General features: G+C 44.6%; 3 protein-coding genes and 1 long non-coding RNA gene across 4 annotated transcripts; 2 read left to right on the top strand and 2 right to left on the bottom strand.

Moving 5' to 3' along the window:
- Positions 1-295: 295 nt before the first annotated feature.
- Positions 296-3,741, top strand: LOC112883065 (protein CURVATURE THYLAKOID 1D, chloroplastic-like). The gene is made up of 5 exons (XM_025948285.1): positions 296-549; positions 639-868; positions 3,079-3,183; positions 3,380-3,451; positions 3,536-3,741. Exons 1-5 carry the CDS (start codon positions 465-467, stop codon positions 3,605-3,607), a joined length of 564 nt encoding a protein of 187 aa, XP_025804070.1. The 5' UTR covers positions 296-464; the 3' UTR covers positions 3,608-3,741.
- Positions 3,742-5,322: 1,581 nt separating this feature from the next.
- Positions 5,323-9,770, top strand: LOC112883059 (glucose-6-phosphate isomerase 1, chloroplastic). Its single transcript, XM_025948279.1, has 14 exons — positions 5,323-5,992; positions 6,507-6,620; positions 6,734-6,832; positions 6,920-7,003; positions 7,155-7,298; positions 7,371-7,436; positions 7,526-7,594; positions 7,681-7,788; positions 7,906-7,958; positions 8,054-8,192; positions 8,273-8,429; positions 8,518-8,596; positions 9,222-9,288; positions 9,403-9,770. The coding sequence occupies exons 1-14, from the start codon at positions 5,462-5,464 to the stop codon at positions 9,544-9,546; spliced, it is 1,854 nt and encodes a 617-aa protein (XP_025804064.1). The 5' UTR covers positions 5,323-5,461; the 3' UTR covers positions 9,547-9,770.
- Positions 9,771-9,921: 151 nt separating this feature from the next.
- On the bottom strand, positions 9,922-12,427 carry LOC112883063. Its single transcript, XM_025948282.1, has 6 exons — positions 11,997-12,427; positions 11,072-11,162; positions 10,736-10,890; positions 10,620-10,647; positions 10,436-10,544; positions 9,922-10,265 (listed from the first exon to the last, which is right to left on the bottom strand). Exons 1-6 carry the CDS (start codon positions 12,276-12,278, stop codon positions 10,184-10,186), a joined length of 747 nt encoding a protein of 248 aa, XP_025804067.1. The 5' UTR covers positions 12,279-12,427; the 3' UTR covers positions 9,922-10,183.
- A 1,263-nt stretch (positions 12,428-13,690) lies between these two features.
- LOC112883066 lies at positions 13,691-16,716 on the bottom strand. Its single transcript, XR_003226753.1, has 2 exons — positions 15,607-16,716; positions 13,691-15,469 (listed from the first exon to the last, which is right to left on the bottom strand). It is a non-coding gene; the product is annotated as an uncharacterized LOC112883066 (long non-coding RNA).
- Positions 16,717-17,371: the final 655 nt, after the last annotated feature.

The following is a 17,371-nucleotide window of genomic DNA, read 5'->3' as shown; positions in this document are numbered from 1 at the left end:
AAGCAAGCAAAGCAACAATACGCAGCCACTCTGGCGGAAGCGATATGGCAGTGCTGGAAGGAGTCAGGAGATACGTAACCTGGGCCGTATACATACCCAGGTCCTAAGATGTCTTCGGCCCAAGAAGTTTTCCCAACCTGGATGATGGCGGCCCCATCATTATTACGCGTGTCAGAAGAAGACGCCCCAAACCTTGCCTCTTCCACGGCCCAAAAGGAAGAAAGCACAGCGCGCCACGCGGACGCACAGACAAGTCGCCTACCCAGTCCCCCACTCGAAGCGCCTGCCTCGCTGCGCACCGAACCAAACGCCTCGGCAGTCGGCACACGCGGCGCTCCGCTTGCTGCAGTGTCCAGACAGACTACGGAGACGAAGCGGCGCCGCCAAGCTCCCCAAAAACCTCGCCACAGGAAAACCCGAGCGAAAAGTGGGGGAAAAGCAGAGCTCAAGCTACTCCTGCAGCGATGGCTCTCGCCGCTCGCGCCGGGCTCGTGCGCGTCCTCCCTCCGCGACCCTCGCCGACCTCGCGGCCCAAGCAGCTCAAGCAAGGTAACGCTTCGCCGCCCCCGCTACCGTTGGTTCGGATCCCACTGGTGCCGGCAGAGCTAAAACCCTAGTTTCGCTTTTGCTACCCGAAGGCTTAGGCGGCCGCGGCGGGGCCTCGCTTTCCTTGCGGGCGAAGGACTCCGACGACTTCGGGGCCCTGCTCTCAGAGAAGCCCGCGGCGCCGACGTCGGCGAATCGGGACGGGTGGGAGGGGTTCGGCCGGGGTGTGGCCGGTGCGGCGAAGGAGGAGGAGGAGGAGAAGGAAGAGGAAGTGCGGAGCGAGCCGGTCTCGTGGGACGTTCTCAACCAGATCGGCGTCGAGGTGAGCGCGCGCAACCGATTGCTTCTGAACTTGTCGTGTTGTGGATTTGAAATGGTTGTGTTGGCTTGAGGTGGAAAATGTGTTGTGGCTAGAGCAGCATGTCGATACTAAATTGCTTATGCAGGAGAGAAGTTATTCATGCTTTATTCCATGTTTTGATTATACAAGGTTTGTAACAGTATCGAAATGACTGCAAACTACAAACCCGCAGCATATTTGTTCCCAAAAATAGATGTCATGCAAGCCACCAATCAGTAATCACCATGGTTATCGAATTGCAAAGGTGGCACTGAGATGCTACAAAGCTGCAGTTGATTTGTTCCAGAAAATAGAGAGCACGCAAGCCACTAATCACCATGGGTATCGATTTTTCGTTAAGGTGGTATTGAGATGCATGCTTTTTAATCTACTGCTGGTGTTTAGAGAATGGTTGATGGTTTTAATGACAAAACTGTCTGCCGGTTTATTGTAGTTTGATAGTGTTCTGTTACTTAATACTTAGCAGACCTTGGTTGCTGCCTTGCTTTGCTATGTTTTTTACATTATATAGTTTACTTTCATAACTTTATGCTAGGCATTTGTAATGTCGTTGCAAATTAATGGATTTCTGGGGATCGTTCTGTTATGGTAAAATGAACGAGCATGATAAAATGGATGGAATGGTAAACCCCCCCCCCCCCCCCCCAAGCGCAGGGACTTCAAATGGCAATAAAGTGTGTCAAGATCTTTCAGTGTTATGAAATACTAAAGTGGGTATCTTCTAATGGTATGACACCATGTTTTCCTTAGAATTCCTATCTGCCTATGTTAACTACCCAAGAGCATATCATCTAACGATTTAAAAATCGGATTTATACAAGGTTTGTAGCATATTGAACAGCATCGAAATGATTGCGAACTATAGAGCTGCAGCTGATTTGTTCCAGAAAATAGAGAGCACGCAGGCCACCAATCACTAATCACCATGTCTATCGAGTTTTTGTAAAGGTGGTACTGAGATGTATGCGTTTTGATCTAATGTCAGTGTTTTGAAGATGGTTGATGGTTATCATGATGAACCAAATCGTTGTGTTTGCTGTTGTGCTCTATATATATTACAACTGATGCCATAACTGAGTGCACTCATGTTCTCTTTTCATAGAAGAAACCTTTCATGCAACCTTTTTTTAAGGCATCAGAGAACAAATGAGTCGTGAGACATCTTGGACAAAATACGAAAAAATATCTTTATGAGACATTCTCAATAATTCAGAAATCCTTTGTCATTGGCGTAATTAGCAACAAAGAAAGTCATCTTAGATTCAGAATTTCTGTTGTCTGGTCACGTCAAATCATTCACATCTTTTCAGTTGATAAAAACTGCAATGCTGACAGATTAATCACTCACTGGTAACTGGTAAGTGCTGGGGGATGGGGATAACCACCTTGGAGGCTTGGACAATGGAGGACCTGCATCAATATAGTCACAACTAGTGGAGGGGAATGGACTTTGCATGCGTTTCTGGGACTATGTCTTTTCCTATCATTGAACTGATCAAAACTGTCTGCCGGTTTGTTGTGGTTTGATAGTGTTCTATTACTTAATACTTAACAGACCTTGGTTTCTGCCTTGCTTTGCTATGTTTTTACATTTTGCAGTTTACTTTCATAACTTTATGCTAGGCATTTGTAATGTTGTTGCAAATTAATGGAATTCTGGGAATCGACTACCAATGAATAAGAAACCATGATTATTTGATTATCATATTATATTGTATATAGAATAAATATTGCAAATGCCTAAATATTGGTCCTGACATATGTTTCTTAAGGAACAAATTTTCAACACAGCAAAGTTTGACATTTCTAGTGCCTTGAGTGTGCCAAAGGTTGCTGGTTGTGCACACTATCATGTAAATACAATAGGCTCCTCTTACTGTGACAGCAGATAAACTTGATTAGTTTTACACTAATATACTTCAATTAGCTTTAGTGAAAGAAAGAAAGCTACAATTCCTTCAAAGATTTTAAACCCAGAATTTGAATTTGAATTTAGAACCTGGTGGGCTGGTATTAAGTTATTAGTCCAGGCCCGCCTGGTCAGTTACCAACAGCAACTGACTAGTTACCACTGGCTTTGTAATCTTTGATCCCATTTGATAGATTAAGCATGGATGCAGTTTCTGATTTCTTACCTGTTATGTGTAATTCTAAAAACTATTCTTGTGCAGTTGGACTCCGACAAATCATATTCCGCTCTCGTATATGGCACGTCTGCTGTTGTTGCAATTTGGATATCATCGATTGTGGTTTCTGCACTTGATTCAGTCCCTTTGGTTTGTAGCTCTCTCTTCTTTGTGTATGTGATATTTCAATTCAATACTCGAAATAGCACTATATAAGTAGCCACACAGAAATGAAATTACTGATAGATTTGAGCCTGCTGGAGTATTACTTGGGGTGGTTTGACCAATGACTGGAATTTGATGGATAGTGTCGCCCACCAATATGATGATTGTTTTGGATGAGCAGGTTCCTCAGGTGATGGAAGTTGTTGGCCTTGGCTTCACAATTTGGTTCACATCGAGATATTTGATATTCAAGGTGATTATTCATGCTCCATTAGAAATATGCACGTCCATTCAATACCTCCAGTAGTGATATTTCAGTGTGTTTTTTTTTGTGCAGGAGAACCGTGATGAACTTATCACCAGAGTTAGCTCCATCAAGAAGCAAATATTAGGGTCTCATGACAACTGAGCATAACTCTTATATTCCGTTAAGCTGTACTTGGGTCTAATGAAGACATTGTTCTGAATAATTAGTACAACGTTTTTTTGGACCTTTCCTTCTAATCGAGAAAGTGGTTGTTGCGTCGTGGCATTTCCAATTAATTTAGGTAAAGGGCAGACTGCGATGGCATTCTGTTTTGCACAATTTTCTTTGCATCGAAAAGTGGTAGTTGTGATGTGGCATTTCCAGTTAATTTAGGTAAAGGGCAGGCTGCGATGGCGATGGGCCGATGGCATTCTGTTTTGCACAATTTCTTTGCGTGCTCTGCGGACCCATTTGAGGCGGCTATCCTTCCAGGGTCGTGCCGTGCCGTGCGTAAGGTGGGTGCAGTACCTTTCAATGATGAGTTGTGCAATAGGCTCCTCTGACCCCGCTTACGATCTGGTTGGTGCTGAAAATAAAGCTTTCGCCACCGCTCACCAACCAATTATGTTCTCAGTTCTCTTTTCTGAATATAGTACAGAAAATGTCCCCTTTGTTCCTGCCGATACAGGTCTTCTGTTCTGTTGCTCTTGGTGTTCTGGTTTCCGCTCTCGCCTACAGTTTCGTGTTTGACTCTTGCGGTTGCAGAAAGGTCAGAGGGGCAGCGTAGTGGTTGCTTGGTGATTGAAGCAGGAAGCATCTGAGAAACACTGTTTCCCTCGAGAGCCATGAAGCACTCGGAATAGGGAAGGGGTCAGTTAGCCCGTCAGATCAGGGAGGAGGCAGTCAGATAGCAAGATCGAACTAAACGGCCATTAGCGTTTGCATGGGGTAGCAAATGTATGGATCTGACCACTGGAGACTGGCAATCAGGCAGTCGAGATCCATCATAAACTATTATCAAAAGGTATACGTAGGTTGTTAATGAAACCAAAGGCTTTTGTTTCACATGCAGGAGTTACCCTCGGAACAGTTTGTAAGAAGTGTGGGAAACATCCACGTTCAGAACAAAAAGCCTAGCGGAAGGGGATCCAGCCTGCCAACAAGTTCCAAAAAAGAAAGCCTGTGAAATGAACGTCGAAATCGCTGGCCTCAAACACACGAAAAAGAGAACAAAAGTGCCGTCACAATCAGACCACAATTCCACGGCGACCAGCGCTTCAAGTTTTTCTTTTCTCCACAGCAGAGAACGGAGACTGCTATATTCGCATCCCCCCTCACCGGGGGTCGCCGTCGACGAGCCCGGAACCAGCAAATTTCAAGAAAATACAAACTGCAACTGACGCAAGAAAACACGAAGAGAACCCCAGGTGCAAATATCTCCGCGGCACCCGGCCCGTTCCCGTCACGAAAAGATCCCCGGGCCCACGCGAAATTCGCGGAGCCGCGGCCAGCCACCACCTCTCGCCGTCTCGGCGTCTCCGCCGTTCCGATTTTGAGTGTCTCCGATTTTTCCCTCGCCCCCGGCCGGCGACAGCGGAACTCAACTCCCCCACACGCGCGGCGGCCACCCCCCTCGCCGTCGCTCGCACGTGCTGACCGCATGACCCCTCACGGAGAAATGGAGAACGCCTCGTTCCCCCGGGGGTTGCGAGCCCACCCCTGGCAAGTGGGGTATCCAAGGTGGCCGACGGGTGGGCCACCCAGGTGACGCAGCTGACGTGGACGGTCTCTTCCGCCTTCGTCTTCCTTTTCTTTTTCTTTTTTGTTTTTTTGAGGGCCGCCTTCGTCTTCCTCTCCCAATTCCCAAATAAAGCCAAGCCCAGCGAGGCCACCAACTCCACCTCGAGGACTCCTCCCCCTCAAAACTAAACCCTCTCTTAGGAGGCGGCGGATGTGCGTGAGCCCGTGAGGCGAGACCGAGCGAGGGGCCCACCACCACCGCCACCTGCTGCGACGATGGCGTCCATCTCCGGCGCGGCGGCGCCGCCCTCGTCCGCTGCGTGCCGGCTGCGGCTGCGGCGGCACCTCCTGCTCCGCCCCTCCCACCTCCGCCTCCGCGCGCCCCACTCCATCGCCGACCTCTCCCGCTCATCCAACTCCGCCCCGACCCCGGCCCAGCCGCTGGGCTCCGCGGCGGAGGCGAACGGCAGCGGCGGCCGCCGCGCGGTGGAGAAGGACCCGATCAAGCTGTGGGAGCGCTACGTCGAGTGGCTCTACCAGCACAAGGAGCTCGGCCTCTTCGTCGACGTCAGCCGGATGGGGTTCACGGAGGAGTTCCTGCAGCAGATGGAGCCGCGGATGCAGCGCGCCTTCGCCGCCATGCGGGAGCTCGAGAAGGGCGCCATCGCCAACCCCGACGAGGGCCGCATGGTGGGGCACTACTGGCTCCGCGACCCGTCCCTCGCACCCAACTCCTTCCTCCGCAACAAGATCGAGACCGCGCTCGACAGCGTCCTCGCCTTCTCCCAAGACATCGTCTCCGGCAAGGTCGCTGCAAAATTTCCCATTTCAATTTGCGCGACATACTTGCAATTGTTTCTGCTGCAGAGTCTGGATTGCATAGCATGCTTGGTTTGCAGAGCTACTCTAGCATTTTTTGTTCCATCCATTAGAAAACCTCATTTTCAGGGCGATTCGGTAACAGGATGGAATCTCAAGCTGTCCGAGAAATGTTGCCAGTTACACATATTTTTATCTGACTGAGAAAAGCACCTGGAACAATTTAGGGGACGAGATTGTAGAAGTTGATTACAAGTGTCTCTTCACTTTTTTTATATGGGTAGTCCTGTGTTACAAAATGTTGGGATATGCCATCATGAGAGGGCAGAGCATACCTGCATATAATCGACTCCACTATACTGAAGATGTGACATGATAAACCGTAACTGTGCTTTGGACTTTAGGAATGTGCATTATGCAATAGATATGTGCTATTTATCTTATTGAGACTTTTGGCACATTCCTTCTTGTGCTGATGGCTTATAACATGTTGTAAATGCAGATTCAATCGCCATCTGGTCGCTTCACTTCAATCCTTTCTATAGGAATCGGAGGGTCAGCTTTGGGCCCTCAATTTGTCGCTGAGGCACTTGCACCTGATAACCCTCCATTGAAGGTATGCCCCTAAGTCATAATCCAAGCAATGCACTTTAATTGCATTTGTCTATCCTGTGGATTTAAGATTCTGGTCAGTTGTAAGATTTACCACTTATTATGCTTATTTCTCAGATAAGGTTTATTGACAACACTGATCCTGCTGGGATTGATCATCAAATTGCTCAGCTAGGACCTGAGCTAGCGACTACTCTTGTAATTGTCATTTCTAAGGTACAGAAAAATCCCAAATCTGCTTAGTTTGTCGATCTTCTTCCAGCTGTATTGTGAACTTATTTATGGTACTGTTTATTTTTACAGAGTGGAGGCACACCTGAAACCCGCAATGGTCTACTGGAAGTACAGAAAGCCTTCCGAGATGCGGGGCTGGAATTCTCGAAACAGGTTTTGACCTCAGGTTCTTGCTTGATTTTTATGATTTTGTTACATGTAGTTCATGGGCAGTCAATTTGTGTTGGTTCATGCACTTTTTCCACATGTTTGATCTGTGACTGCGTGAACAATTCATTATTTGACAGCACGGTTTGTTTTGCAGGGTGTTGCAATTACTCAAGAAAATTCTCTGTTGGATAACACTGCCAGAATAGAGGGATGGTTAGCTCGATTTCCTATGTTTGACTGGGTCGGTGGCAGAACTTCGGAAATGTCAGCTGTGGGTTTACTTCCAGCAGCATTGCAGGTCAGTGCTTTCCCATTTTTCCTTCATGTTGATTCCACATGCTTTCAAGTTAACACATGAGGGGCTGTCCAGGGTATTGATATCAAGGAAATGCTAGTTGGCGCAGCTTTAATGGATGAGGAAACCAGGAACACTGTGGTATGATATTATAAGAACATGGACAATTTACAGTTAAACTCTATGGTCATCTATCAAGAATGTGTCTAATATGGTCTTCCTTGAAACAGGTTAAAGAAAATCCCGCAGCATTGCTTGCATTATGTTGGTACTGGGCATCAGAAGGGATAGGCAAGAAGGTTTGCAGCTTCGTTAGTTGTAGCTTCTTCTATTGATGATTTGTTCTTAGTACTCTCCTTACTGTTTTGACTTCCCTCTCTTTCAGGATATGGTTGTGCTTCCTTACAAAGATAGTTTGCTACTTCTGAGTAGATATTTGCAACAACTTGTCATGGAATCTCTTGGGAAAGAATTCGACCTGGATGGCAACCGGGTAAAAAATGTCTTCCATATTCTAGTAAATTTACTGTAACTGATGTTTCTGAATCACTAGGTTTCAGATTCTATATTCATTACTGTTTTTTTAGCATAGAATTTTTTCCTATGACAGGTTAATCAAGGGCTAACTGTATATGGTAACAAAGGAAGCACTGACCAGCATGCGTAAGTGTGTGCTCATTTTTCCTATGACAGGTTAATCAGGCACTAAGTGTATATAGTTAAATTGCAGGATCTAATGAATTATTTAATGATCACAGTTACATTCAGCAGCTGAGAGAAGGTGTACACAACTTCTTCGTTACTTTTATTGAGGTCTTGCGTGACAGGCCTCCTGGTCATGATTGGGAGCTTGAACCTGGAGTCACATGCGGTGACTATTTGTTTGGGATGTTACAGGTCAGCCTTGAACTTTGAAGAGAGAAAATTGTATTGATTTGTCTACGATAGAGATGACAGAGGTATACAATATTTTACAGGGAACCCGTTCTGCTCTTTATGCAAATGACCGGGAATCCATCTCTGTTACTGTTCAAGAAGTAACTCCTAGAGCTGTTGGAGCACTGGTTGCACTTTATGAACGTGCTGTGGGGATTTATGCTTCTTTGGTAAATATCAACGCCTATCATCAGCCTGGTATGCTTCTCAAGACAAAGTTATGTAGCTCAGTATTCATTAAGCTTTTTTGCTGTATGTATTTATGTGTGGGCTATATGATCTACAGGTGTTGAGGCTGGGAAAAAGGCAGCTGGAGAAGTACTGGCACTTCAGAAAAGGGTGCTGACTGTACTAAATGAGGCCACGTATGGAATCTCTTATTTGTGTTTTTTTTATTACTGTTTGTCTATGAAGTGGTTCACTGTCGCTGTGCGTATTTTTGGGTCATATTTCTAGCTATGATGCTTTGAGAAGGTATTGGTATTTCCTTAGATCACTAAAAGTGCACATCACCCCACAACTGTGATAATGCCCCTTTTCTGTTTTCTCCTGAGACTCTTATCGAAGGCCTTTTAGATGTTCGACATATATAGACTTGAAAAAAAGAATTGCAATTGCCGTCTTATTAATAGTTCTCATGAGGCTGCAAAATTACAGATAGCAGCCTGCTTTTTTAGCAGTTAGACATCCTGAGTCGAAAAAATCAATATTCTAACAAATATAAATCTGTGGCTTGTATTTCAGTATAGCTCAACCTTTCCTTACTCATGAAACAATTTTTGTTGTTTTCAAATTCCAATTTCTGCACATGACAGAAACTCAAATCATCAGCGCAAAAAAGGACACAATTTGTATATGAAATGACTTCACTTAAGTTTGTTTACACATGAGTATATGACATATCCTTAATTCACTCCCCCATCGATTGTTCATGAATGTTATAGTAGAGTTACGGGATTCCTGCTGATTTTTGTACTTGTTGTCTCCCAGCTGCAAGGACCCTGCCGAAGCATTGACCCTAGATGAAATTGCAGATCGCTGTCATTGCCCAGAAGATGTAAGTTTCGCGTCTGCTCCCCTTGTCTGTTCTGACCATGCACACCTCACAGTTTCACCTATTTTCATCTGCATAGACTGGCTGCTAACTCATGCTCTACGCCTGCTCCCTCAGATCGAGATGATCTACAAAATAATCCAGCACATGGCTGCGAACGACAGAGCACTTATAGCAGAAGGCAGCTGCGGTTCTCCTCGCAGCATCAAGGTTTATCTCGGAGAATGCAATGTAGATGAAGAAGACATGCAGGCTGCATAGATTCAGGGCGGTCTGAATCGGTGTAAAATTGTGTTGGAATAAAAGAGCAGCACGATGGTGAGGCCATGCGTGCGTGTTCCTGATGTGCCATTACCCATTAGTTTCTTGTTTGACTGTGACACGGTTGCTGCAACTTAGAATTGTTTTTTCCCCTTGGGTCTCCCTTTACATACAAAATACAAAGGGATGCAGAAAGGTACCCGCATTACTTACGTTCGTTTAAACGCATCTTCCATCCGAATATGCTTTTGGCATCATCTGAGCATCTGCTTTGCTGTGGCATCTTCTCATCCATATCCAATTATCCATGCTTCCGGCTCAAGCAGGTCAATGCCAAGATTTCACGTTTCATTCCGTTTGATACAGGGCAACAGAAACAGCAAGAATATTTCTGAATAACTCGGGCAAGTTGAGTTTTTCTGGTACAAAGTTTTATTCAAACGAATGGAATATTTACAGTTGAGTGATATACTAATGCTAAATATAACAATTGTACTGTAAATCATTATCTCACTCGCCAACACAGGTTCCCAGCATCAGAACGTACTAAACAAATGATTTCAAGTTTTGTATTATCCTCTACCTGAACAATGGAAAGCACGCGCGATTAACTGTAACATAGCTGTTGACACAATATTCACAGAAACTTGGATATCACACGGTAGGACGTCCGAAAGGCTGTAGTTGCGACCGTAAGTAATGCTTGGTTATTGTAGACGCTGCATAACCGGGTACAGAAACATTATTTTCATAACTATATGGAGATGGGAGGGCCAAGACCAGCACCCCCAGGCCCCAGTTCTTCATTCAACTTGGAAATGATAATCATGCGAGAAGAATAATACTATAGAGAATATTCGTGTCCAAGGTTACTTTACGAAAAACTTACCCAACAGCTGTAGCGCCCCATGAAGCAACATTATAAATGACTTTAGTCCCATCCCAGGCCTTCCTGATTCTGCTTTTCTTCTTTTCAGCTGAAAATGTTTTCTGAAGCGCTGGTAGAAGAATGGCAGAATATCCAATCAAAATATGATCTAACCATTCATCTTAATAAGAAACGAGGAACTAACCATTCTGAAGTTGATCAGGAGACAGGTCCTGCACAACATGAAACTCAGCATTAAGAACCACTCATACAAGGAGACATAAAACTCCCCATGCAGCATCAGGTAAAGGAAATATCTACCTTAGTTTTTTTGAGCGATAACAAGTATGCGGCCATAAAGGAAGTGATCCCATCAACTACGTCCTCCTGCTTAACAAGAACATACCCATCATCTGGGTCATCATCTTCCCACAAATCCACTGCCTTCACTATATCCCATGATATATCAGGTTCAACTGTGCCAAAGAACAGCGAACTTTTTTAAGAATAGTGATCACCAATTCAGGGAAATTAGAGTGAAAAGGAACAGGAAAGTAAGGAACACATCTGAGTTCATATCCACTACAATAGTAATTTCAGCTGGACATACTTACATGACTTTTAGTAATATAATATGTTCATCTAGCAGAGGCGTACCTGCACCATCTTGATATACTGACTTCTGAATACCCTCGAGCTTTTTAAGAAACTCAAGCGATTCAACCTTAGATTTAAGAAGGTCACACATCTGCAAGGTAAAGGCAAGTGGTTTAAATTTTAGGGCAGCATCAGAGGATATGAACTATGTGAAAAATTCTGTGTCGCCTTGTCACTCCAGAAAGAGATTTCTGTTAAGTGAAACAAGACTGTTCACCCCACATTCCAGACAGGAAATTGGAAACATATTAGGGATATTGGCATACTGCATACATGACTTCCCCAAACTAACAACATACTGTACTTCCAGCATCTGAGACACAGGCACCAAAATGTTTATTTACATATTTTGGACAAGTATATATGCCACATATCACACATAACCTTATCAGGAAGGTCTGAAGTCATTTATTGTTTCATGCTGTACCTGTATTTCCACACTTGCAAACTACCTAACAACAACACTACTGACAGAAAATATACCCTAGTAGTCACCAAAGTCAGAACGGCATTCGCAATCAGCATCGAACTGGCAGTGATGCAAATGCACATAATGCTTTCTACTAAATTTACCAAAGGGTTGACAATAGCCTGAATCCACCCAACAAGCTACTGAAACAACAAAGACCTTTTTAGTCTCACCACAGCGCATAAACAGTGACAACGGTACTTCAGTAATTTCGAAACACGCATCCATCTCAGATATTTGTGGAGTGTTTAGTTTTGGTTTGTAGTGTCCAAACTTAAACTGTAGATAATTCAGTTAGATCATCGTAATTTACCAATCACCATCAGTTACGCCTGCTGCAACGACTTATGCTTCGGAAATCAAAATCATATACTAGTTCCCGAAATCCTCGACCTGCCTAGAAGAACCCGTGAGGCCGTGACTCGTGAGGGATCACGACGACGCCTGTCTGCTCACCTGGGCCGTCTCGTAGTCGGAGTCACTCGCCACCGACGACGTCGCCCCGTCATCTGCATCGTCACCGGTACCGCCCTTGCGGTCCTCGCCCTCCGGCGGCGCCGCTCCGGTGTCCTCCGAGAGGAGGGACACGCCGAGATCAGGGTCGGCATCGCGAAGCATCTCGACCGCCCGCTGGACCTGCTCCAGCACCTCCTCCAGCGCCCGCTTCCGCACCCTCCTCACCTCCGGCGGCCACCGGCGCGCGGGCGGCGGCGAGGAGGAGGATGGCGAGGGCTCCATCGGGGATTGAAGCGGACCCGCGACTGTGTCGACGCCCGGATTGGGACTCAGAATCGCTACATGAAGATGAGGGTGATTGATTTGATTGGCAAATCTCGTCGCGTAATCGTGTTGGGTCGGATTGTTGCTTGCAAATTGCAATAGGCAACTACGAAGTGGGGCCAGGAGCCGCTGGTCCCACCTGTCAGTTGAAGCTGATATTTGACACGGCTTCAGGTCACGGTGTTGGGCTGTTGGCGTGTCAACGTCTTCGGGGAGAAGGGTGGGCCGTGTGCGAAGAAGTCAGATGGGCTTTGCCCCAACAAAGCCTCCAGGCCGATCAGGCCCATTCTCCACATTATCATTTTCAACGGGTGCTGCTCAAGCATATATATATATATATGATCCTATGAGCATATAATGATTAGTCTACCGTAAAAATTTCACCATAATTGGATCATAGAAACTGTAGCTATGAATTAATTATAGAAAAGTATATATCTAAAAATACAATAAATTTTTTGACGTTCACTACATAGATCTACTCATATGTAGTCAAAACAATTGGATTTTTCATTTTGTGATTTTTTTATTTACTATAATTTTTCAAAGATTCAACCAAAATAAATATAAAAAAATAAGAAAAGCACCGAGAGAAGCCAACCAAGGAGGTCATGTATCCGGTATTGCGAGTCCTAGGAGTTTAGGCGAACGGTTTCATTGTTCAGGGAGGAAACACGAATTCTTGCCAAAGTTTAAGGAGGTTTAAGGAGGTTGTTGACGCAAAAAAAAACGAGCGGTCGGCTTCCTACGTGACCCCACACGAGAAGTTGGAAGATTTGCTTTCCTTCGGCGCAGGCTCCAATTAGCTTCGCGTAGGTGCAAGGCGTGCCTGTCAATTTGACCTGTAAATTGATAAGGAATAAGGCAATATCAGAATTCTGGAACGTATCGGCTGGTATTCCGAATCATTCCATAGGGGATATTAGCTAGGAATCTGGGTCAAAAAGCAATCGGCTAGGGTCAGCTGATTTAACCGTAGAAGCAATATTAATTTACTTAATAATGCCTCGAAAACAACACCTAGATCTAGATATCGGCTGTGCTTGGCGAAGTAGATTGAAATAATAAAACTGCAGTAGAAGCTGATAGATATATAAATCTAAACTGGATAACCGTGATAAGAGCTGAACTAAATAAGATTAAAAAAATTAATCTCGCAAGAAAAGCTAATATCGGTAACTGGTGAATGAATAGATCGAGAAAGAAGCGATGCGCCGTCAATCAAAAATCTAATTTACTCAATAAAATGCGGAACTTAGGGTTTGGCGAAGTCACCGTTAAAAAAAAGTAATTGTTATATTTGATTGGATGTATGTCTGATTATAAACCCGTAGGCCAATATTTATAGACCAAGCTAACAAAGTCTAGTCGATCACGAAGAAGTAATTATTATATTTGATTTACAAGCCCGTGGGCCAATATCTATAGTCCAAGCTAATAAAGTTTAGTCGATCGCGACACCATATAACTTGACAAACCTTCTAAAACAAAACGATTCGCACAGGACTCGGACTCCACACAACGTTTTTGTTGACGCAATCCATCAGCACCAATTCCGCTCCATCAGCTGCGACGCCGTATGGGCCAATCGGCCAACTTCGTTTCAACATCGGCTGGCTTCCATCAGCTACTTCCCCTGCCTCATCATAGGCCAGGCTCGTGCCAAAAAAGGTGTCAACATAGGTAAAAATGACTTTTTTCTTATGCTTTTAAAGAACCACAATGTTGCTTGCCTCATAAGTCATAATGCTAGCTCTTCTTCTTCTATCTAGACAAATCACGCCTAAGGTTTCCATGCCAATAAATTATATTTTCCAGATTATTAAGATGAGTTAGATGAACCAGTGGAAGCTTCCTGGCGGTAAGTACCACTTGAAGATTGTAGTGTATCAGAATCACATGGACGGACAAAATTAGGTTCCAGTGGACTTGGAAGAGCACAAAAGCTGGCTTATTGGACTTGGCCCAATTGTGAATGTCAACTGCCACATTGAATTTGCACAAAGACAAGCATCTAATAAATTTGGCTGTGTTACAGTATTCACTTACCAAGTATACTCTGAGTTCAACAGAATGATGTTTATTTTGGCATTCCCTAGTGTAGGACTTTCCCTCGGTAGGTAATCTACTAGAGTCCCAACAGCTAATAACAACTTAAACTTTTGTTGCTAAACAAAGGCACAAAAAAGTAAAGGAACAACCAATATGAAGAAAATTACCAATGATGTTTTGCAGCTTCATGCAGTCATCCCAATGAGGTAAGTTAACCTAGCACTAGCAAAATTTCAAAAGGAGTGGACATCAAATAGCCAAGATATTCAACTACAGAACAGGGTATCAAGGCTCATCTTAATTTCAAAATTAATGTCTCTTGCTTCCAAATTTTACTGCATGCTATAGAAAGAGCATTTCATATAGTATTACGACATTTAGAAAGATCAAGATTCATTCAATATGTTCTATGTGTGCCAAGCCCCTACTTGTTATAAAATAATCTATTAAATGTCACTCCATAGTGAATGTGAGACTTTTAATCCAATTGATTATTACTCCATTTCCGGGGGCATGATACAAGGTTGTCGTCAACTTATCTGACAGTGGAAGCAATTCAACATTAAACAATATAGTCCTCAAGTTCACTATTACTGGAACTATGTGAAAGCCCTAATTGAGTACATCAAAATGCGGAGTGGACTGTTCATCTAACCCAAACTTGTCAGCTCCACATAAGAGAGTAAGGCACTGCTAAAAGTGACTGTTGCATCAGGCTTTGATGAAAGGACTAGCAGGTGCCACTATCCCTTCTATGCAGCATGTTTGATTGGCAACCACACGGATTTAAGAATGAAGTGCAGAACAAACATAAAGAGGCAGTTCAGCGAACAACCAGGACAAACTCCACCTCTGATGCTAAATAATTCATAAGGCACTGCAACTTACAGAACTATCCTTCCCATGCAGGTGCAAACCGAATGTACAAACTACTATAAACTTGTACTTTACCTCCTCAGGTGTCTCATTAATCAAGGTCTATACTTGAACGGTTGAACCCCAAGATTATCTCAGCAATCCCTTTTCGCAGTAAACTGTAAGTGTATGAGCCAAAGCAAAAGGGCCAATAGAGAATGAATTGCCAGCCTACCTGACACCTGAAAGAAACTACTGAACCCTTTTATATCAATTCTTCTCATCAACTAAGAACCAAACAGTCAACAAGGATTTGAAAAGGATTTGAAAATGAACTGTAGAGGCAGAACAAACATAAAGAGGCAGTTCAGCAAACAACCTGGCACAAATCCACTTTGGTGCTAAATAATTCAGAAGGTGCTGCTACTTGCATAACATCCTTCCCATGCAGGTGCAAACCGAATGCACATTAGTATAGTGTATAGACTTGTACTTTACCTCCCCGGATGTCTTATTAATCAATGTGTACTTGAACCCCAATATTATCTCAGCAAGCCCTTTTCGCAGTAAACTGCAAGTACATGAGCCAAAACAAAAGGGCCAGTAGAGAATGAATTGCTAGCCTACCTGACACCTGAAAGAAACTACCGAACCATTTTATATCAGTTCTTATCAATTAATAATCAAACAGTCAACATTTTCAATCTGCCAGTAGTTCGACATTCTAGTTCGCAGCCAATGATCCTCCTGAAGAATAATGTCCATCCACCTCGAACAACTGAACAAATCACGCCAAAAAAACCCCCATTACTCCAATGGCGAGCTCAGGCTCTCCCAACCCACCATCAGCACACCAATTGATTAGAGCTCAACCCAACCCCTCCATCTCTCTGGCTCCCTCTCCCTCTCCCTGATGCCGACACTGGATCTCCAGGACCCCCAACATGCGAGCTCGCTGTCGCATTGCGCCGTGGTGCCGTGCCACGCCCCCCGGCAAGCCCCAACCACCCCGCACATGCGATGCGGCCGAGTGAATTCCACTCCCCAGCACAACAATCCCCTTGTCAGTTTGTCACCTTGTACTTGTTCCCTTCCTCCTTCTGGTTCCGGGTACTTAAGAACGCTTGATGCCGCTGGGCGCTGGGTTGGGGTGGTCCTTGTGTCTGGTTCTCGCGTGCGCGCGTAAAAGGGGTTGCTAGAACAAGGAAGCTGATGAAGCGCCGATGGGGCGAGTTTCCATGGATGCGATGGCTGAGCAGATCGGCTGGTCGAGACTGGAAGATGTTTGGCTTGGAATGGGGATAGCTGAATAGGCGAGAGGATTTGGGAAAAAAAGGTCATGTTTGATCGATCCGGAGCGGGCATTGGGTTGGGATTCGAGGACCTTACGATGTGGAAGCGGTGGCGATCGGAACTTGGGCGCCGTAGATATGAACCAACGCGAATGCTAGCCGATAGCCGCCGCGCTCGAGGTCGGGGCCGGCGGCGGCGGTAGGAAGGCGGACGAGAGGAAAGCAGGGACCGACCGTTTCCGCTGCAGGCCGCCTCTTCTGGGCCCGCTACCGTGGGTGTGGCGTGGCGGTGGGCTCTCGCGCGGTAGAATCGACCAAGCACACAGACAGCAGCAGGTACCTATTTTTTCCTGATCCATGTTACTACCATACAACAATATTTTAAAGCTGTTTCAAAAGCTATTACGAGCCAATCGCATAAAAATAAGTTGTCTGGGTGATTTGCAGACAAAAAGTGGCGTAGATCTTTAAAATTGATTTGAGTTTTGGAATTACTCCTTCCAGAACTAAGGGTGTGTTCGTTTCCTCCCCTCTAAAGTTGAGATCTATCACAGAGAATCTTGCTATTTAGAAGTATTAAATAAAATCTGTTTATAAAACTTTTTGCACAGATGAGTGCTAATTCGCGAGATAAATTTAATGAGCCTAATTAATCCATAATTTGTCACAATGATGCTACAGTAATCATCCGCTAATCATGGACTAATATACCTCATTAGATTCGTCTCGCGAATTAGTCCTGGGGTTCTCCAATTAGTTTTGTAATTAGACTTTATTTAATACTTCTAAATGATAAGATTCTCTTTGATGTGACACCTCTAAACTTTAGACCCTAGGAAACGAACACACCCT

Source organism: Panicum hallii, chromosome 2 (genome assembly GCF_002211085.1).
Source record: "Panicum hallii strain FIL2 chromosome 2, PHallii_v3.1, whole genome shotgun sequence".
Taxonomy (NCBI): Eukaryota; Viridiplantae; Streptophyta; class Magnoliopsida; order Poales; family Poaceae; genus Panicum; species Panicum hallii.
Note: the sequence above shows the minus strand (reverse complement) of the source record. Positions and strands in the feature narration are given on the sequence as shown.

Coding starts and splice junctions, on each gene's coding strand:
- LOC112883065 (XM_025948285.1), top strand. CDS start 465: ATGGCTCTCGCCGCTCGCGCCGGGCTCGTGCGCGTCCTCCCTCCGCGA. Junction 550..638: donor GCCCAAGCAGCTCAAGCAAG/GTAACGCTTCGC, acceptor TGCTACCCGAAG/GCTTAGGCGGCCGCGGCGGG. Junction 3,184..3,379: donor CACTTGATTCAGTCCCTTTG/GTTTGTAGCTCT, acceptor TTGGATGAGCAG/GTTCCTCAGGTGATGGAAGT.
- LOC112883059 (XM_025948279.1), top strand. CDS start 5,462: ATGGCGTCCATCTCCGGCGCGGCGGCGCCGCCCTCGTCCGCTGCGTGC. Junction 7,595..7,680: donor CAGAAGGGATAGGCAAGAAG/GTTTGCAGCTTC, acceptor CCTCTCTTTCAG/GATATGGTTGTGCTTCCTTA. Junction 8,597..9,221: donor ACTGTACTAAATGAGGCCAC/GTATGGAATCTC, acceptor GTTGTCTCCCAG/CTGCAAGGACCCTGCCGAAG.
- LOC112883063 (XM_025948282.1), bottom strand. CDS start 12,278: ATGGAGCCCTCGCCATCCTCCTCCTCGCCGCCGCCCGCGCGCCGGTGG. Junction 10,648..10,735: donor TATCGCTCAAAAAAACTAAG/GTAGATATTTCC, acceptor CATGTTGTGCAG/GACCTGTCTCCTGATCAACT. Junction 10,545..10,619: donor TCCTGATCAACTTCAGAATG/GTTAGTTCCTCG, acceptor TTCTTCTACCAG/CGCTTCAGAAAACATTTTCA.